General features: G+C 46.7%; 2 protein-coding genes across 3 annotated transcripts in view; both read left to right on the top strand.

Annotated features, from left to right (window-relative positions):
* PHRF1 (PHD and ring finger domains 1) overlaps positions 1-11,694 on the top strand; it is a 32,706-nt gene extending 21,012 nt beyond the window's left edge. Inside the window, exons 12-18 of one of the 2 annotated variants that reach the window (XM_068398972.1) lie at positions 435-554; positions 2,543-2,697; positions 3,871-6,660; positions 7,367-7,443; positions 8,058-8,318; positions 9,410-9,538; positions 10,739-11,694. In XM_068398972.1, coding sequence (XP_068255073.1) covers positions 435-554; positions 2,543-2,697; positions 3,871-6,660; positions 7,367-7,443; positions 8,058-8,318; positions 9,410-9,538; positions 10,739-10,873 — 3,667 coding nt within the window. In that variant the 3' untranslated portion in view covers positions 10,874-11,694. Of the gene's footprint in view, positions 1-434; positions 555-2,542; positions 2,698-3,870; positions 6,661-7,366; positions 7,519-8,057; positions 8,319-9,409; positions 9,539-10,738 lie in introns of both variants that reach the window. The other variant, XM_068398971.1, reaches the window with a different exon arrangement.
* Positions 11,695-13,848: 2,154 nt separating this feature from the next.
* Positions 13,849-21,307, top strand: LOC137663096 (malignant fibrous histiocytoma-amplified sequence 1 homolog). Its single transcript, XM_068399970.1, has 10 exons — positions 13,849-13,867; positions 14,844-15,723; positions 16,329-16,620; positions 17,054-17,240; positions 18,266-18,456; positions 18,544-19,031; positions 19,646-19,803; positions 20,330-20,489; positions 20,948-21,018; positions 21,126-21,307. Exons 1-10 carry the CDS (start codon positions 13,849-13,851, stop codon positions 21,305-21,307), a joined length of 2,628 nt encoding a protein of 875 aa, XP_068256071.1.
* The last annotated feature ends 173 nt before the right edge of the window (positions 21,308-21,480 follow it).

Genomic DNA, 21,480 nt, shown 5'->3' with positions numbered 1-21,480 from the left:
TGGAATTCTCCATGTTTCTCCTTTTCCAATCTTCACTTTTTCAGACACTTTAAATTCAGGAGGAATCTTGCTATGCCACAGTTTGTGTCACTCTTAAGCTTTGGGTTTTGGAGAGGGGGCATCTGAAATTATTGTTGGTGAAATTTAATTTTCCACTGATTAAGTCTTTCTGATCCTTTCATAAAAGGAAATTACCCATTTAATATTTTAAAAATTAAAATCTACATTTGAATCTCTGTTGGCTGAGTTACGCTGTTCTATTTATGTAGCCACAGAAAATAAGTATATTACGCAAATCTTTTTTTGATGGATCATAATAAAACAAATGATGTTCTCTAACCATATCGGTCTTAGAAGTATTACCTACTTCATCTATTTGGCATGAAAAACATGCATACAATTTCAGGGTTTGTGTGCGTGTGCTTTACCCACAGTAATGAAGAGGTTCCAGCAAATCCAGATTCACCAGTGAGTGCCAAAAGGAGAGTTCTCTCCCAGTCAGCACTGAGGTCTCACCATCCTGTAGCTAGACCTATTTCTGTGGGACTTCCCAGGTAAAAATCCATCAAGTTATTTGTTTTGTTTTATTTTTCTTAATTGTCTAATCACCCTAATGAAAGAGCAAACTGGGGGATCATCCTGGTTTAACTCTTTCTTACCCTGAGTATTTTGAAAGTGTGAGTGTGTGCGCGCATGCCTGCACATGCGTAGATAAACAACCACAGCATTGTATGCAAGAATTCTTTTTTATGTTGAAGAACACACACTTACTCTTTCGTAATAGCTCTAACTATTGCGGTGAAATTTCACATTGGTATTTCCACCCTAATCTGCCTTTTTGCTTTCTGTTTTGGGATTGTTTAGTAACCTCTTTAGTATGTTTTAAATCCCAGTCTCATTAACCTTTAAAAAAACTGCTTGCTTATTTGAGAGGGTCAGGCAAGCTAATTGCACATCCAGAGGAGGAGAGGAGGGATGGACCCACCTCACCTAATTCCTCTGCCATTTGTTGGAGCTCAGAAAATTAAGAGAAAACTCTTTGTTTGATCCTGCAATTTAGCAGTTGCTTTGCTGTCTGACAGATGTCTGTGTGTGTGCAAATTGTGTGCCCAGTGCCTGCCAGGGCCAGGGAATGTTGCTGGGTTCTCCCACTGGCAGCCACAGTGGGTTTTCAGGACTGGGGTGTAGGACGCAGTGCAGAGGGCTAGAACACAGGGAGCAGGAGCATGATGAGAAGAAATGGAATGGGGAAAATGACTGAGGCAAGTACCAACCGACTCATAGAAAACTGCAAGGCTGAGGGAGCTCAGTTTAAATGATTAAAAGTGTGAGAGGTTTACACGGCCATCCTGTAATGCGTCTGATTTACGGCGAAGGTTGGTTTCTCAGGATTAACATAGTGTATTTCTATGATAACTTGGAATGTTTCTCTACCTTTCCCATCTCAGTCCTGAAGGAAGCCTTTCAGGAAGCTTTCAGTGTCCTCTGAGTTATTTGAGTAGCACATTGTTTAGAAGGTAAAACTGCTCAGCTGAAATTGATAGCTTCTAAAGGCTTGATCTGCCTGAACTACAGTGAGTTCCCTGGTCTGGCCTGGGTGGCCAATTCTTTTAGCATTCCCATTTTGTCTTTCTGTTGTATGGTATTACAGGTTTTTGGTGTACATTACGTTTGGAAAGCTTGCTTTTTGTCATACAGAAATGAAATGTGGCTCCCTCAAAGAGCTGGGTCTGTTGATCCCTTTTGAAGTTGTTCGTTTTTTTTTTTTTTTTTAAACCTGAGCAAAACAAACCCCAAAATCCCACCAACACAAAAGCAAAGAAAGAAAAACAAAAAAGCAACAGCCCAACACCAAAAACACTCAAACCTTCTCAGTCCATGTTTGAAGAACAGAGAACTTATAGTTAAACCATTTTCATAAGATTGAATAATGCATAAAGGGGAGTGTTTTTGTTGTCCAGTGTGTGGGAGCATTGCTGTTGTTTTTCAGTGTAATTCCTCCCATGCCATGCTCTTAGCTACCCTACCAGTAGGCACCTATGTGTATTCTGACTGGTGCTAAACACTGGTTCAAGCTGCATCTGTTTTTTTAGATAGCAGTGTAGGCCTGAGGAATACATTTGTGATCGTGATTTGGTGGGGGGAAGAGAGACAGCTGGGATGGAAATGTCTCTGAAGTGCTGAACAATGGTTTACGCTTCAAAAATGCATCTTAAATACACTGGAAACTTAATCTTGATACACAACACAGTGAGCACCACTCTTAAATAAGATTAAAAGCATTTGCTTACCACAGGTCTCTGATATGATTACATGCTTTCCTATCCTGTGGTGTTCCTGTGGGAAGTAAGTAAGACCTTCACCTTCAGTTTGTCAAAGGGAGGTGGGGGCTGAATGACTCTAGTGAAGCCAAAACTACAGGTGAACTTCCCTGGCTGACCTCTGTTTATGCCCTTGATTTTGGTTTCTTTTTAATGTAATGTGTGTATATAGAACAAGTGCTGTAAGAGTAAAGGAAATATAACCCCTCTGAAACATGCAGAAGCAGTGTACGTGCCTTGAGTCCTGATCAAGAAGCAGAAGCTGCACCTGTGCCTGATCTGTTGGGAAGTATCCTGTCTGGACAGAGCTTTCTTATGATGAGTAGTTCGGATGTGGTCATCAACAGAGATGGCTCGCTGACGGCGAAGAAGGCAGGTAAGGGTTTGGCGCTTCATAGTGCAGTTAGCCTCTTTGTTTCATTCATGTCTGCCCTGGTCCTAATCAGGCTGCGTAGCTTCACACATAGGGATAGTCTTATTGAGCGTTTGAATATGTAGGATAGATTCAGTAGTTGCCAGCAGTAATTAATCTAATAAGATTCTTACGTATGCTCTGAAATAGTGTTACTTGTCTCTGTTTTAATTGCAGAGCTGAGATGTTACTGGAGGATTTTAGTTTTAATAGCTAGTTTTCTTTCAAAAGTACTGCACTGTAGTTTCATGCTTTGTTATGAAAATGGAGGACTAGATAGAGCAGAGATATTTTAGTACCCAATTCTTCTGGCATTTGTCATGCGTTGCTGCCATGCCTGTGAACTGTACTTAGGCTTGAAAAGCAGTGATGAGGACTTTGGCAAGATGTTTCTTTGCAAAAGTAGAATCACAGAATCACAGAATCAACCAGGTTGGAAGAGACCTCAGGGATCATCGAGTCCAACCGTTGCCCTGACACCACCCTGTCAACTAGACCATGGCACTAAGTGCCATGTCCAGTCTTTTCTTAAACACATCCAGAGATGGTGACTCCACCACCTCCCTGGGCAGCCCATTCCAATGTCTAATAACCCTTTCTGAAAAGAAATTCTTCCTAATGTCCAACCTGAACCTTCCCTGGCGAAGCTTGAGGCTGTGTCCTCTTGTCCTATCACTAGTTGCCCAGGAGAAGAGGCCAACTCCCACTTCACTGAGTAGAGCTGTAGAATACATGCTAGCATCTTCAGCTGTGTCTTTCCTTGGCATGGCATTATTTGGAAAGAATCTCTTCAAATTGCAACTTAGAGCTTTATTCTTAAAATAAGTACCTGTAACATCCTCTGTTATAGTCATTTTTATCAATCAGCGACTACAGGATAATAAACATGAATCTGGTGATATCTACAGAACAGAATAATTTATTTCCTAAACATTAGTGTTTACCTCAAAGATTCAGTTGTCTGGTGTTAAACCTTGAGCATCTGATCAAAAGAACTATTCGACTGCTTTATTACTATGTGGAATGCCTGCAAACAAAAATGGAATCTAAAATGATTAGCTCATTACTTCTTTTAATGTTGGGGGAAAATGTCCAGATACATACTGAAAAGCTTAATTGTTTGCTTGTATGCCATAGCTCCACTTCATAGAAAATCAGCGAATGACTCAAGAGTGGATGATGGTTCAGGACATAACACCCAACCGAGTACAGTGCACTCAGGGACCACAGCAGGCAGCTCCATTTCTGGACCTTCAGTTTCCTCGGGGCTGAGTAGTCACACCAGACCATCCTCCTCAAGCTTGTTTTCATTGCCTTCACCCTCACTGAGCAGGACTGAGCCTGCAGCAAACCCTGCACAGACTATGTCAGAAAAGGCAACTGTGAAATCAGAATATTCAATGACACCCAGGTCTGTTCAGAGCCAGAATATAGCTACTCTGAGCAGGCGTGACTCCAAGTTAGATGAAATGCCCAGATTTAATGGAAACTCTAAAAACTTTGCACCCACTGACTCATCTTCGAAGCCCCTGAGCTGTAACTTGAATTCTGGCTCAAAGGCTGTAACTGTGAGGCAGCCATTAAAACCACCTCCCAAGAGAATTGACATCTTTGAGCTTCCCAGGATACCAAAGATTAAAAAGGAAACCAGCAGCAAGCAGGTGGAGCCAGAACCTGCAGGAAGCCAAAGCTGTGACATCCCCAGCTCCTGTATAACCCAGCTGACTGGCAAAGAGAGCACTAATCAGCCAGGAAAGGGTAGCAAGGTGGAAAGTCGGAAATCAAATGCCAAGGAGTCTCAACAACAAACACGTACAAGTGGGGTGTCTTTTTCTACCAGTACAGGCGTGTATAGCAGTTCATCGCTACTGGGCACTTCAAGGAGCAAAGGCCCAAGCTCTTTTGAGAGTTTTAAAATCAACATTCCTGGAAACGCAGGGCATCCCAGCAGACTGTCTAACCCAGGATTTTGTAACACCTTCCGCCCTGTGGACGACAAAGTGCAGCAGAAAGAGAGTCCTTCACCTCTTTTCTCAGTTAAGAAAAAGCAGGTCAAAAGTGAAATATATGATCCCTTTGAGCCAACAGGATCGGACTCGAGTTCAGCAAGCAGCAGTCCTGAAAGGCTTGGCTCAGGGATCACGCTAACGAATATTACCAGGACTATTTCCATTGAAAATCCCAAAGTTCAAACATTTCAAACTGTCCGTCGTTTCACCCCTTACATGGTAAAAAATATATTTGGATCTGGGGCTGACTCTGATGTACCATCTAGTAACGCAGAGTCTCATGATGACGTGACGGTAGAAAGCAGGATTGTAGAACAGATCTCTGATACAGAGGAACGAGACAATATGGATGAGGAAGACTTTCTAAGCAGTCCTTGCACTTCATCTGCTGTTAAGCAAATTTCTAATGCAGAGTGTTTAAAGGAGGAAAGCAGAGAGGGCCCTAATGTATTCTTTAATGCTGAAGAATTGATTAGACCTAATATTAATGTGAAACTAGAACCAGACAGTCCCTCAAAGAATGATGGGCAGCAGAAAGTCCAAAAGGTAGAACAAACAGAGAGGCGATCGCGTTCCAGATCCTGTTCGAACTCCAGCTCCCAAAGCAAGAAGATGAAAAGGAAAAAGGCACTTGTCAAAGAGCATAAGAGATCCCGATCAGGGTCTAGGGATAGAGCACACCCAAGGGACCGACGCTCCAGATCTACCTCTTGGTCAGGTGGAGAAGAGCATAGCAAAACACACACATTGAAACACAAGAGCAGGAAGTCTTCTACTGACCGTTCTAGCAGTCACGAACGATCTAAAAAAAAGAAAATGAAGGATAAAACTAAGGATAAAAAGGCAAAAACTTCTTGGTCTAGGGAGAGAAGGAAATCTAGGTCACGTTCTGGTAGTCCTGGAAGTGCTTCTGAGTTTTATGAAAATAGGAAAAAGAAAAGACGGTCACGATCAAGGTCAAGACGGAGGGAACGTTCCCGATCGAATAGCATTGAGAGGACTAAAAGGCGGAAACACAGGAGAGACAAAAGCTATGAGAGGTATGATAAAGATAGTAGCTTGAGGTCAAGGGACAGAAAGAGATCGAGATCCAGGTCTCGGGAGAGGAGAAAGTGGAGGTCTCGGTCTCGGTCTGCATCTCGATCTCGGGAGCACAAAAGTAGCAAATCAAAGGAAAAAAGACCACGATCAAGATCACGTTCCAAAGAAAGAAAACACAGATCAAAAGAGACCTCGCTTCTGCCCCCACCAGAAAAGGATCAAAAGCCTCCAGTTGAAAATGTGTCCAGGTGTCTGGAGCAACCCCATTCCTTCAAACAAGAGCCAAAGGAGGAGCTAGTTCTGGAAGAGCTTTCCATAACCATCCAACCAAATGTGAAACTTGAGGAAATACAGGCTGAGACCCCAGTTCAACTGAGAGAGGCCCAAGAAACTGTAAAGGTAGAGCCCATCTGTCAGGAAGTGAACAGTGAAACTGCATTCCCTGTGACAGAGATCACAAACATCAGTGTTCCAGTTGGCAACGTGGGTTCTTTTGCTGAAACAGAATTAATGACTAGTAGTGATCCAGCAGTGCTTGGTAGCTGTAGCAATACAAACCTTGAGATTACAGTTAAAATAGAAAATACTGCATTATGTCCATCTCTGATGGAACCACCCCCAAAGAAGGAAGTTATCATGCACGCTCTGACTGAGGCTGCACCAATTCAAAGCTCATCCAAAAGCAAAATAACAGATTGTGTGAAGGAGGTTAAAGATGAGTGCCTTGTGTCGAATGAGAAAACCAGTAATTTCAGTAAGCCTGAACTGGAGGTAATACCTCAGGGTCCTGCGTTGAAATCAAAAGCACCAGTGAAAAGAGTTACCTGGAATCTTCAAGGGGAAGAAAGTGGCACATTGTCTGCTGAAAAAGCTCCAAGTAAGTCTCTCATTTGGAAAACAAACAGCAGTTGCAGCAGGCTGTATAAGGCTTAGGGTTTCGGTGCCTGGCTAAACCTGGTTGTAGTGTAACAGCTCTGTCATCTGAGCTGGGGTGATCCTGTGGTTTCCAACCCTGAGAGCTGGCATTTTGCACTTGTTGAAATCATGAGGTGAGTTGTATTAATGAATGAGAGAGGGCACGCTGTCAGCACAGCTCAGCTAACCAGCGGCAGCTTGTTTGGCCGTGAAGTGCGTATTGCAACCAGATCTCTGAACTGGCAGCCTGTGTTCCACTCTTTCTGCAGTTAACTAGAATGGTTGTTTTGCCTTCAGAACTTATAAATATTTCTCGGAACAGAGGAGCGTGACAAACCTCTGTAGCTCGCTGCTGTGAGCTCTGCTAAGCCAAAGCTGCTAGAAACAGTTTGGCTTGGGACCCTGTGCTGTGTGTGTGACAGAGTTGCTTGTGTCGTTCTTGTTGGTTACTCTCATGGAAACCTAGTAAGGAGCAATTGCTCAAGGGGGTGGTATTATCAGAAGCTTTAACATGTTGATGACTGTGAAACAAAATCCTTTTATACCTAGCTTTGTTGTTAGATCCTTTTTATTTTAATTTTTTAAAAATATAATTGGCTTTGAATCTTTGACCCATTAGGTTTATTTTGTTGTTAAATATTTTCTTTTCATTCTCTTGGGGAACCTAGGGATGCCGTTTTACAAACTTCAGCGAGTAAAAGAAGGGGCCTGGAAAGCAGAGGACTTGAACCAGACGTTAAATCAGGTGCAGTTAAATGAGCCTCCTCCAACCAATTATATGATTCCTGAGCCTATGTTTCCTGATCTAGATTCCTCTCAGGTTGGTTCCTATTCCAGCACCCAAGTGTCATGGAAGGCATCCCACCTCATCTGTGCCCTCGTTGTGCAACACTGTCCTCTCATGGCAGAGTTTGCCTTCCTCTGCGTGTGGTACATTTCATAAAGCCCATACACCTCAGCAATCCTCTAATCATTTAATCTCTCAGGTGGTCCTTATAGTTGAAGCAGCACACTTTCTTTTAATTCTGCTCTCTACATGCAGCTTCTGTTTTCAGCAGTAACTTGTGTAAAGATGGTGCTGTTTGAGAAGCTGTGAGCTGACTGTAATCAGGCTGTAAAAACTGGCCTGCTGGCATTGGTCTGTGCCATCAGTCTGTGCTGTCCACCAGTTAAAAGGTGAGTGGGGCTGGTGCTAGCTCCTGGTGCACAGAGACCTAGTTGAGGGCTGGGATGTTAGCCTTCCTGATTTAAACTAGTAATTACTGGCCTGTTTGAGTGGATAAAAGGTGCTCTGAAAATGCTTATCTGATGCTCTCTCTTGTAAGTACAAGCACTTACAAAATGATATCTGTTTCACAGGTGTACTGTCAAAATATACCTTTGACGCCACCTCTGCCCTCAAGCCTTCCCCCCTATGCCCCCGTCAGCCAGCCCACTGTTCAGTTTATCATGCAGGGTAGTCTTCCAGCGCTTGGCTGCATGGCAGGACAGAGCCTGACTCCGGAGCCGGGCAGCCTGGCTACTGCATCTGAACCAGGAATCCAAGCTGCATCTGTTGGGAACGCAGAAGAAAAGATCAAAGCGCCCAAACCTCCAGTGGATAAAATGAAAAACGAGGAAGTGAGTGAATGCTATCAAATAGCAAATGCGTAGCTTTAGAAGTTCAAATAAACAGCTCATTAAAGTTTGGGTTTTTTTAACTTATTTTCCCAAATAAGTTGGGAAAAGTTGTTTTTGGTGACTGACCATGCTAACCCAGGAGCAGCAGGCAATCCCTTCTTTGAATTCTTTTGGGATTTACTCCATTTGATGGTTCCACGTTCTACTGCTTCATCGCAATAAGACACAGAGTTTAAAGCGTCTAAAATACATTCTTAAAGTTCTGAAACTTTCTTGCATGAATGTTTGGAAGGGATTTTCCAGAAGCCAGAATGTCCAGATTTCTCTGAACACCTGGTTTTTTCCTTTCCCCTCCAGCTATGAAGTTAATGTCAATTCTCATAACAGTCCTATGGAGAGGTAGGACTGTATCTTGCTGCTTATCAGCACTGAAAATGCACGACAGTAAAATACTTTGGAGATTTTGTAGTGCTAGTCCCTTGCTGCTGAGTTTTGGGTTTGCTGTACAGACCATCTGCTGTAAGCGCAGTGGATGTTAACACAAAAAATTCTTAGTCAATTATTTTACTTTCTACCACGAAACAGTAAGATACTTTTCCCACCGAACCTCCATTTACGAGCAGCAGTTTTTATGAACTTGTTTTGATAGAATATGTTCTGATGTCATCTGTAACCCATAATTTATAGGCAACTCTGCAATTTTCAGAATGCCTTTAGAGCTGCCTGAAGCTTTATATTCACAGCAGTGACTTGCTGCTTTTAGAATCTGATGCCTTTTGATGGATGTATGTTTACTTCAGAGCTGTTGGAAGGGAAGGAGGAGACCAAAATTAATAAGTGGACGTTGTAGTCGCTTGCTTAAAACACATAGAATAAATGTTACACAAAGCAAGGGTTCCTCATAACATGAACTGGTATTTGTTTCAAGACTGCGATTTACAGTAAAGGAAGTCACTTTGAGGCTAGGTCTTGTGTGGGTCGTTGAAATTGTGAAATGAGTATTTTCACTGTTAAGAGCATTTCTAAGAAAAATAGATTCAGAAACCATTCCCAAGATAGCACAAGGTAATGAACTTCTCTTTGCTGTGCAGTACATGAAGAAGCTTCACATGCAGGAAAGGGCTGTGGAAGAAGTGAAACTTGCTATTAAACCTTTTTACCAGAAGAGGGAGATTACAAAGGAGGAGTACAAGAACATTCTTCGAAAAGCAGTGCAAAAGGTAAGGTGATAGTGAAATGAAGTGAAGAGGAGCTGTGCAGATCGTTGAGTAAGTTGCAGTACTTTGGATTGCACTTGCCAGCTTCAGCAACTACATGCCCTAACTGAATAGCATATCTTTGGACTCTGGCTCATACTCTGCAGTCTTGTGGTGAAGCAGTAGTTGCTTTCAGCAGGACTGAGTGGTGCCATTGACAAGAGCTGTCAGACTTTTCCTTTCAGAAAACGGTGTTTTCAGTGGTCCAGAACATTGCTAAGCTTAAGCTGCCTGAGCTGAAATGTTACGTGGTACGTGCCTTGGGTGATAATGGTCAAGTCTCTCTCATTAAAAACTTCGGCCAGAATCGTCAAGCTGTTTCTGGTAAAGTGAGAAAATACTTTGTGCATTAATTCCTTGAGCATCTGTGGTGTCCCTGAACTTTGGAAGAGGGCCTTGTAATTTGGCTGATGTTGACTTGTCTCAAGTCTTAGTACTGACCAGATCATGGCTAAAAAAGACCTGATCAGCAGGTAAATGTTGTCTTGTGAGAGCAAGTAATGCTCTTGTGGTCAGGGCAGTTAAATGATACCCCAGAGAATGGTATTCTGTCCCTGCTCTGCATTCTTGCTATCATGGAGAAATTCCATCATAAATCAAAATTCCTGAGATAACGGCTGCAATTTCACGTCTTCTGCGTGACCCATACGAATCTCGTGTAGTTTGTAGGAGAGCTGAGCAACACCAATCGCTACTGAATTCACTGTGAACTCCTCTCTGAACACTGATAAAGTTCTTTGTAGGGTGCATTCTCTTTGTCCCATACCTCAAAATGGGCCCTCAAAACTGCCAGGTTCTTTTAATCTGAGCATTGCTTCCTCAAAATCATCAGAAAAATGGGAGATCAGCACTTCCTTGGTTACCATGTATTGTGTAAAACTGGCTGGATGGAAAAGCCTAATGAATAATTCTACTTTCAGAGATGCTTCTGCATTCAGTTGGTGCTCGGTAGGTAAGCCCTGAGCCATTTTTGGAATGCTTGAAGTAAAATATTACTCTTATCCTTGTGGAGTTTTCTGCTTTATGTATCCTGCTATGAGACTTGAGGGCCTATGCAGGAATCAGTTCCCCTGGGAAGCTTAGGGCTTCTCTATCATTTCTCTTGTCAGCCTGAACTGCTGTAATACTGTTAATTGACCAAATGCCTTTTCTAATCTCTTGTAGATCTGCCACAGCAAAAGTGGAGAGATCAACCCTATGAAGGTAGCTAATCTGGTGAAGGCATACGTGGAAAAATACAAACACATGAGGAAACATAAGAAATCTGATGGTGAAGATCCACGTGAAGTGGAAAACTGAGAGCAAGCCACAGCCAGCATGACTTGGACTGAACTTCTCTGGCTGCGAACGCTATGCCAGAGGGAATAACAGATCCGCAGCTGCATCTCATTGAAAATAAAGTGCAGATGATAATAGGACTTACCTGCGGAACCTTCTTTTGAATTGTTTCCATATGGGAATGAACTTGGGGGTTGTTTTTTTTTTATTACCTACAGATGTAGAACTAAATAACAATCAAACGCCTCAGACCAGCAGAGTAATTCGAGGGGAAACACAGAAGAGATTAATGTTTGGGACTCCCGGATTGCTGCAGTTTTCAGGGTAACTTTGATCACATTTTTGGGCTGTGCACCTGTCTTGCTAAAAGTTTGAAATTGGACACCACTTTTCATATACAGTATATTGAGAGCTGTATACTGTTTCCCTTGTGTTTATTTATCGGAATATGGATTGTCTTTAGAAACTCCTAATTTAATACTTGAAATGTTGTATTTTTAGCCCGTTCGATGGTGGGCGAAGCTTTACTCGCTCTGTCATTTGGGGATTGCAGAAATGAGCTAATCTTTATAAACTGACTTCAGAAACACTGCTCAAGCAGTGGTGTTTATCTACGTTCTGTTGGAAGTATCTTGTTAGCAAAAAGTTTAATTTCGGGGTGGGAGACTGTTGCACTTCTGTAAATAATGCACTGATGGCTGGTTTTGTGTCTGCCTTTCGGGAAAAAACGAAACAGAAAGCAAGCATTGTGAATTTTCAGTAACAAGCTCAAGGAATACGGTTGAACTAATGTACAAAGCAGAAATGTGACAGAATTTATAAAGTTATTTTGAAGGGTTTTAGTCCTATAGCAGGTGTCATTTCTTTGTCTTATCGCTGCCTCTTGTCCTGGCTACTCTGTATAAACCTGCACACTTGGCTCTTGCGTAAGGAAGGAATATTGTGTTTCCAGAGAGGATTGGAGTTGGCTAAGTAATCGTTCCTCCTTTTCTGGAGGAGGACGGGTTTTCCTGTCAAGAAGCAAAGGAGTCCAGCACACATCCTGACTTCATCTTGCTTTCTTTAAAAGCACTCCTTGTCCTCATGTACTGCAGAGCAACCAATCTTTTAAGCGGTCATCTGAAATACAGTCACTTACAAATATATTCAGCACCCTTGAACCTGACAAAAAGCAGCATTCCCCATGTAACCATGTTAGGAGAAGACATTTAACGGGGAGGCTGAAGAGAAAACCAGTAACTTACAACTTAGAAACTGGCTTTCCCTTCAACGGGAACTGAATGTACGTGGCCTGTTGGACCAGATGGCAGCAACACATCTTATGTGAGAGCTTTCCTAACCTCTTAGAGTGCAACTTGGAAACTGCCCTCTTCGAGGATAGTCTTGCTGCTTGTCTTCAAAGAGAAAACAGTTGGGCTCTCTGGGATGCTTTTTATAAAGCAAATACCTGCTGCGGCTTTTATTTTTTTTTTCCTGGTGAGCGTAGGAAAACTCACAAACCTTTGATCCCTTGCTGCCATTACTGACTTTTCAGTGAACTCTTGTTTTGATCGTAAAATTTTTGTGTGCTTACTGTTATTTTGGCTGTGGTTCCAAGTTGGTGGTTTGGGGACTTTATTTTATTTAAACAAAACAAGCCCATATATCAGTACTCTCTGGACTGGCAAAACACTTCACTGCCATCATTCACCATCCTACACAAGCGTTTATGGATGAGCCCTGAGCGTTTTGGAGTTGATCTTCCTTGGCTCTGTTTGCTTCCTGTATGAGAGCGTAGCCTGGAGGGTGCAGTATAAGGGATGGATAACTTTGGGCTGCTTTGAAGATTTTGGAACAGAGGCTCACTAAGACTGCAAAAGAATAGCTGGAAGAGAAACTTTAAGTTTTAAAGCTAAACTTGTAGCTAGAATATATACCTAGCAGATGGGTGTGGGGTTGTAAATGCAAACACTGCTGATAGATTTCTTGACAACAGTTCAGAAACTTTTATGGCCCTGTTGGCACAAGAACGAGAGAACGTGATCTAGTTGTGAATACACTTAGGCTGGAAATTGGACACCTTTGGATGTATCAGAGGAACAATGCTAGAATAATCTGCCTGCATGAGTGAGAAAGGGTGGGTGGTGTGAAAAAGAAAGACGAGAAGCAACTCCACTGTTGACTAGGAAGACAACATCAATGTGTTTTGTTCCTCAGACTGATTCACTGCTTTAAATTCTCGGTTGGTGTTTGCTTTGAATTAGCAGTAAAGATAACAGCCTCTTGCAAGATATAGTGGGAGTGCACGTACTGTAAGGACTGTTAAATTTCAATTACCTCGGTGCCTGCCGTTGCCTGGAGGAGCAATGAAGCTGAAAACTGCACCTCCTGCACGTGCTTTGCCCTGAAGTTATGTGAACAAGAACACTGTTTCTTTCATTCCGTCTGCTGTTAAAAAGAAATCCGTCAAACTGTAAGCTGCCCCTTGGGAGAGGCAATGAGAAACATACCTAAAAATGCCTTTAACAGCGTGTTCTAGAAAACAGTTTTTCTAGTATACTGTGTATACTACTTGCAGTCTTTTTTTTTTTTTCCTGGTTGACCCTCTTGGATCAGATGCTGCCACTTACTTAAGGGAAGAGATCTTATTTATTCGACAGGTGCAGTAGCTTGGTGGTAGCACTATCTCTTGTTAGTGTCTTTTCCCTCCTCTGCAACAGTGGTAATGCCAAAAGCTCCTTCAGCAAAGGCAGGGATGCTGATGTAAGAAGTTGACTCGGGAGCTACTCATCTTTGTCTGTAGGTGACCTCCAGAGCTGATTTTGGGACATAGCCATGGCCCTGGTATCTGGCCAGAGGTGCTTGGGTTGTTGGGAGCTGCTCTGAGGATGGATGGAGAAAGAGAGGGTGGGGTTCCTGGGCAGAGCTTGGGGAGGCGGGGAGCAAAACAAGAGGAGGAAACGAAAGGGGGAGGACGAACAACGAGGAGGATCCAGCTGGTGCCACGCTGCAGGGCCATGACCCAGCCCAGAGCCTGTGAGTAGCTGCCCCGGCTCTTTGCCGCTCTGGTTCAGAGCGGTGGTGGGAGCCCTTTGGCTTGTCTGATGGCACCAGAGGAGAGACCGGGTGTTTGGGAGAGGGTGGAAGCTTGCTTTCCTGCTGGGCTCATTGCACATCCTAGGTTTAGGTGGTGATGCTGAGAACTGATGATGCACTCGGCGTCATCTCGTGAGGAAGTGAAAGGAGGGAGAGGAAAACAAATCTGACCATGTTTTGTTCTAGTATTGTGTGATCCCCATCCCACACCCCCCCCCCCGGCACTCTTCTCGCCTGCAAACCTCTCTGCTCTAAACACCTTCCTTTTGGGGATGTTCCTGGCCATCACCGAGTCCCTTCTCGTGTGCCCTGTCCTGTGGGGGATCTCACTGTCCCTGTGTTATTCCCCCGGTCTCCTGGGGCTGGGAACATCTCTGATGCAGCGTGCATCTGGAGCGGGGGGAGGATGTGAGAGAGGAAGTGTCTGAGCTCGCTGGCCCTGGCCTCAACGCATCTCCTTAGCTGTGGTCAAGAGCTGAGGGTGGGCTGGGCAAGTTCTTTGGAGAGCAGTTCTCCTCCTGACATCGTCTCTGCCCTGTCAGCCCACTGCTGGGATTAGAAACCTGCTGGTTTCGTGTAGCTGCATCTGCTGCTGGAGCTCTCACAGTGCTTTAATGAGAGCAAAGCTGTTAATGTGATGCTTGGGCTACAGGTCTGGTGGGCATCGTTTCTTCCTGTGTCTTCAGGCCCAGCCAAGATCCTTGTGCCTTGGCTTTCGTTCCTCTCTTGAGAGGACACAGGAGCTGCTCAAGCAGCATCTGTGGTTGCACTATTCAACCAGCTCCTGTGTTTTACCTCTGCTTTTCCTTGCTGGCTGAAATGATCCCAAAGACATGCAGAGCTCAAGGGAAAAAATGGTCTGCAGCCCAAAGGGTGAAAGTCTCTCTTAACCACCTTCCATGTCCCATGCATCCAGGTCGGGAGCAGGAGGATGGTTTGCGTGAAGTGACTCTCTCTACCCAGAGGCTGCGCGTGCTGCCTCCAGCAGTCCTGAGCAACCCCGTGCTGGAGAGCCTTGACCTCGACAGGAACAAGCTCAGGAGCATCACTGGCATTTCTAAGCTTTGCAACCTGAAGAAGCTGATACTGTCTAAGAATGAGATTGTGGACTTTCCCAATGAAATCCAGAGCCTGGTCTGTTTAGAAAAACTTGAGCTGAATCAGAACCAAATCCGGGTCATACCAGAGGGGGTTTTCTGCCATCTCCCCAGGCTTAAACACTTACGGCTGAACAACAACCGTCTCAGTGCCCTCCCCAGGGACCTGGCAGCTTGTCGAGGCAGCCTCCAGTACCTCAACATCTCCAACAACCTGTTCCGGACCTTCCCCCAGCCTGTCCTGCAGCTGGTACACTTACAGGAGCTCCATGTGCAGAATAATGCCCTTCGCCAGCTCCCCAAGGAGCTCTTCAAGGGGCAATCCCTGAAAATGTTCAAGGCCAATGGGAACCCCCTCCGAGAGCCACCCAGTGAAGTGTGTGCTGGTGGCATCCAGCAGATCCGGAATTACTTCAACCAGCTTCAACACTGTTCAGGGCAGGAGGACAAGAGGGTCAAGACCATGTTCCTGGGGGCCTCGCTGGCAGGGAAGTCCACCATCTGCAGAAGCCTAAAGCAAGGGCAAACCAAACTGGTGCCCAAGGAAGAGCGAACGGTTGGGATAGAGATCAGCGAGTTCCAGATTGAGGACTTCATGTTTCTGTTCTGGGACTTCGCTGGCCAGCTGGAGTACTACATGACTCACCACGTGTTCATCACCCCACAGGCACTTGTCATCCTTGTCATCAATCTCCACATGTAAGTGCTGAGCTGATTTGGATTCAAAGTGGATTGGGAGAAGAAAAAATGAGCTGGGGAAGCTTTCCCCTGCCCAGGTTCACACCATTTCCATTGGACCTTGATGCCTGGTCTTCTCACCACTGGAGTAGCTAGCTCTCCCTCTCCCCCTTTTTGCAGCAGATCACTCTTTTCATTAAGCCACTAGATCTTTCATCACCTTACCAAAGTCCTGTTTTGAGGGGTTAGATGAGCACTAACTCCTTATGTGCCAATTGATCCATGTCTAAATAGCTTTGCTTTCTGCCTTGGAAATACCTCTACAAGCCCTCCTGTATCTTGTGGTGCTCCCTGAATGTGGATGGAGCATCAGGCTTGGACTTTGTGGTACAGAGGGATGCTCCCATCCACAGCAGGGCGGGACTCTGCTACACCCCATAGCTTTAACTGACTTAGCTTAAGGATGAGCTTGGATACAGCCCATGACAGCTTAGGAGATCTGAGCTCTTCTCCAGTAAGCCCCTGGGACAGCACAGGATATATGGTCAGGCCTGTGCTGGTGGAAACTGGCTGGACATCCAGAGGGTTAGACATGAATTTGGGATTTTCTTTCTCTCCCTTCCCAGGTACCAAACTAATGACAAGACATTCAAGGAGCTCGTCGGTTTCTGGATCAACAACCTGTCCATGCGAGTCCCAAACTCAGTGGTGCTTCCCGTGGGAACCCATGTGGACTGCTGCCGGGAGGAGGAGGTGGAGGAGAAGAGGCGTGACATCATGGCCAAGATCATGGCCATGCTCGTGGAGAGAAGAAGCAACCTCGCTCACTTCATCAGCAACCTGGAGGGCAGCGAGGAGCCTGAGTTTTATGTGGACCAGTGGGAAAGGCTGAAGGAGATGGAGAGCTGCACGTTAACCGTAGGGCTGAGATTATTATGGTTCCTTGCTGTCTGTGGTCACCCTATTGTCTCTGGCAGCCCGGTGTGCTACTGGTGATGGTGACCTGGTGCTAATGTATCGGGCTGGTACTGCAGCCGCTCCCCAGGGCTGGGGTGGATGTCGTAACCCCTGGCTGTGACCTGCTGGGTCCTTGTCACCGCTCAGTGATGGGCATCTCCTCCTGTGGCTTGTAGCAGGTGCTGGGGAGGAGTGTGAGGGGGCATTTACTATCCCCAGGTGATCTTCCAGGAACTGCTACAGAGCAAAGGTGTGAATGAAGTGCCCTCTGAAGCTGAGCCAGTGGTGTGTCCCATCCTTGGTGACCTCCTTGGCATTAGGTCCCTCCTTTACCTCACAGGCTAAAAGACTCCTCTGGATGTGCTTTTGGCAACTGTGTGCTTTCTCTCTTCAGATCTTGAACTTAGTTGCTGTCAACTGCATGGATCACCATGATATCAAAAAGCTTGAGGCCGCTATTCTGGAGCACGTGAAGAATGAGGAGCTCTTCCCCGAGGTCATCCGGGTGCTGCCGCCCGTCTACAGGCAGGTGGAAGCTGCCATCGTAGATATTGCACAGAGCGAGGAGATGGCAGACCATGGTGAGTGGTCCATCAAGCCCACCGCACCTTCCTGGGAGGACCTTCTGTCCTGCAGCTGGGACAGGCTTTCCAGTGCTTGCTGCACCTTCTGGCCCCACTCCCATGGTGGTGGGGTCACTGCTGAAGACCTTGCAGTGTTATTGCTGGAGCATTAATTGCTACTACCTAGCTCTGTCATTACGAGCATGTGCCCCCAAGGCAGGTGCCTAGGGAAAAGCACAAGAAAAGGCCAAGTGTGTCTTCACCAGGAGGCTCTGCCAACATCTACCAACCTGTGGCTGGAGGTACCCTGAGCTGGCCATGTTGTCTGGTTTGTTTCTTTCCAGTAATGTTCTTTCTCCCCTTTGCCCTGTATAAGCAATTAAAAAATATTGCAGGAAGGAGCTCCACAGCTTTAATGTTTCTGTGTGGTTTCCAAACCTATGCCCCACCAACTATTTAATGGCACCTACCCTCCCTAGCCCCTTCTCCATGTCTCCTGTGACTTAGCAGGACTAGCAGGCAGCCACAGCTCCTCACTTATGTATGTAAAGCAGGTATGAACACCACCAGTGCCTGGTGTCATCTATGGCTCCCCTGGCCACTGTAGGATTCGAGGATGAGGAGCAAATGCTTTTCTTTTGTGGAGATAAGCCAGGTTTTTTTGCCTGTCGTGCTGCATGACTAAATGGCAATCTGGGGTTTAACTGGCAGTCTGAGGTTTTCTGACTGGAAACAAACCTGCTCTCTCAAACAATGAAAAAAACCAGTATTAGCCTCATTTTTAGATGCTTCATTGAGGTCCTGGCAGGCTGTTGGCACCATTGAGGCAAGGCAAGACTGTGGGAGCTGCAACATGGCAGTGGGACAGCTGAGGATGGGCAAAGCATTTTGGGCCACAGCCACTGAGCATCACGCTGGTCCCAGCTTCCCCAGGGGTGGCATGGGTGACGTTGGGTGCTGCTGGTGTTTGTTGGCTCTCTAAAGCATCTGCATTGGAATGCTGGTGCCTGAGATGCATGCTGAGCTCCCATGTCTTCCTCTAGGCATGATGGACCTCCAGTACCTGCTCAGCAAACTCTCCCAGTGCGAGCACCTGGCCAGCCTGGGCAGAGAGCTTCTCCAGGACATCTTGCGGTACCTCCATCGCATCGGGCTTGTTGTGTGGTACGAGGAAATCGAGCACATGGAAAGCACCGTTTTTCTCCAGCCTACTTTCCTAATAACTATGTTCAAGGTGAGCATGGGGATCAGGACTGTCTTCTCTGCAGCTTTGCAGGGCTCCTCTCATTGCCACCTCTTCTCTCGTTCTCTTCCCATCCAGCTCCTTGTGAGGTACCGCCTAGTCCAGCAGCTCGAGAGCATCTCTGTGGACACACTGATCGGGGAACATGCCACCATCAGAGACAGGTCCAACTGGGTGTGGACCTTCAAGTCAAAGGCAATGCTGTGCCACCGGGCTGTGCGTGCCTTGGTGAAGCACCAGCTCTGTTCGGAAGGGATGCGGGACGTCTTTGAGGAAATCATGGGACACAGGCCCCACAGAGGGAGAGGGAAGCTCTTCAGCCTCCTGCAGCACTTTGAGCTCTGCTTGGAGGTGAGGCATGCCAAAGCTCTCAACCCACAGGCCAGTGAGTTTGTGCCTGGGAAGCCGTGGGAGACAACGCAGGGCCAAGGCGAGTCCTGGTACTTGTTCCCAACCTATCTGAACCAGACCGAAGAGGTCTCTGAGGTGTGGGGAGGAGATCATCCCGAGGACCTCCACATCCGTGCCTACTTCTCACCCGAAATACCTGAGGGTTTCTTCCAGAGGTAAGCAGTGGTTTCCAGCCCTCCATGAGGTTGCAGAGTTTGGGGTTTGCTCGGTGCAGCGCCAGTATGACTGTCAGCAAGGCCTTGGCTGTTGAGACTGTATCAGCTGAGGCATAAGGGCAGGACTCAGGAGACCGGGACGGCTTCTTGTCTCTGCCACAGACGTGTGGAGCCCTGGGTGAACCATTTCGATGTTAGTTGCCTGGATGTCAGCAAGGACCATACTTCTTCTGGTTCACCTTCCATCTGGGTTGGTTTTTGGCTAGTCTGTGCCCATCCAGGTAGTCAGAGGTCTCCTAGTCCAACCTGAGGATGGTCCAGTTTCTATGGGCGCTGAGACTGTTCCAGTTTCTGCAAGGTCTCCTGTCCTTGTGGGGTTCTTGACTTGTGTCCAGAGTTTTATCTGATGGCCAACTCTGGAAGCAGCTCTTGGCTTAAGAGACTGCTCCTGCTGCTTGAGCTTTCAGTAGGGCACGGTCCTCATTTGGTGTCTGCCTCTGTTTCTACTGAAACTGGGTTCATATTTTTCAAGTCCACCTGGTGCCACACTTTCTCCCCATGTTAGAGATAAGCAGGGAGGAGGATGGTGAAAGCCATGGGCAACCTCCTTGCAGGTTCCTGGTGAAAGCTTGCTCCTTCTACTCCACGCACTGGGTGGCCAAGGCGACCTGCCTGCTCATATGCAATGGCAAACCTCTGCTGATTAAAGAGAATAACCAGAGGGCCTACAGCTACCTGGAGCTCCGGTGCAGAAAGCCAGCAGGAAGGACAGGTAAGGATCCCTGATCTGTATTTCATGACTCCCAACCACATGTCTCTCCATAGCTCCCCCCTGCCACCTCCACCCCTCTGGGTAGAGTGTCCCAGAAGCCCCCCCCGCCACATGTCCTAGTCTGGCCAGGGTCCACCAGCAGTTCAATTAAAGATTTCCCCTTTCTCCATGCAACCTGGTCAGGATTCCACTCAAGGAATCACATGAAAGTGGAAAGTCAAGTTTTCAGTCTTATGGAGCAAATGGGTCATCCTTCCCCATAAGGTCCCAGCAGAGGACAGTCTCAGGATGGGTCTCCAAGTGATAAGCAAAAGGGCCATCCGAGTTGGGGAGCTCTTTTAACTTATCTTTAAATTTCCTTTGAAGACTGATGGGCCTTGGTTAACTTGAGAACAGAGCTGGTCCAACTGTTCTAGCTGTGGTCTGGCAGGCTGGAAGCGATGCGTGCATGACCACAGCAGCTCCTGGGCTGCTGTGGTTGGGTGCCTGTGAGTAAGCAAGATGATGTTCTCTTTTTGCCTGGAAGGTTTCCAGTTTGCCTGGGACTTCCTCATGGCAGTTGTGTTGATCGTCCAGAAGCTCGCCGAGGAGTGGCCGGGGCTGCACGTGTGTGTGAAAACACCCTGCCGAACGCCCGGCTGTCCTGCGGAGCTCATCTGGCCGGACACGGATGGCACAAATGCCATGTACGTACACGCTGCACCCCTCCAAGCTGAGGGCTGGAGCTGGGTGGTTGCTACTGCAATGCTGGTGGCACTGGTCAGCTTCTAAAAGCCATGTGAAATTAGTTGCGAAACTCGCCAGTCACTATGTAGCTCTTCTCCTGACCATAGCAGCCCACATCCCACGTGTTGTTAGCGTTTACTTGTGTGGGAAAGACGAGCATGGAAAGAAAGGTGAAAAAATTGAGACTCTGGGGCTCAGGCACATAATGTCCACTCTAGCCACGTGCCCAAATGTCCCTCGTTTCATGAAGAGCTGAAGGTGCTCAGGCACCTGGGAAGACAGCAGCTGTCCCACCGATGGTGGGACCTCAGGTTGGAATGGTAAGAGGGAGCCTCCCATTGCCTGGATGTTGTCTTCCATGGGAAGTGCTGAGGGCAGCTCCTGCTCCTTCTTCTTCTTGGGGCTTTTTCCTCCACAGGACGAATGAAGACGTTAAAACCTGTGGGACATGCGGGCACCGCTTTGGGGCAGAGCTGCTCCTGCCGAAAGGTGAGCCCAATGGTCCTGGGTTTGTGCCACAACGGGGCTCAGGGGGGGTAGGAGGGCTGAGGTTTTCATGGAGCTGAGGTGCTGATGGTGTCCCTCCACCACTACAGTGCCCAGGCAGCTGGAGGAGCCCCTGGCACAACCCTCTGCTTACTACTATGTGACAAGCTACGGGACCACCACCTTTGGGCCCAGCAGCATCCACGTCAATCGACAGGTAAGGAGGCTGCCACCTGCCCTTGCCCAGGGTCCAACACTGATGGCCAGGCTTGTCCTCTCCCCTCACTCCTGAAATGAGGGGGTGCAGCTGCTTCCAGCCCAGGGAGGGGACACCCCCATCTTTGGGCAGTGCTCTGGTTACCACGCTCCTCCCCGAGAGCCCACCACCTCTGCACCTTAGGGCGGAGCTCTGGGTGCTTCATGTTAGTTTACTGCCTGATTTTTTCCAGAACATCTCAAGTGAGT

The sequence above is a fragment of the Nyctibius grandis genome, chromosome 4 (genome assembly GCF_013368605.1).
Source record: "Nyctibius grandis isolate bNycGra1 chromosome 4, bNycGra1.pri, whole genome shotgun sequence".
NCBI classification, from domain to species: domain Eukaryota; kingdom Metazoa; phylum Chordata; class Aves; order Nyctibiiformes; family Nyctibiidae; genus Nyctibius; species Nyctibius grandis.
This window is presented reverse-complemented; position numbering and strand designations above follow the sequence as displayed.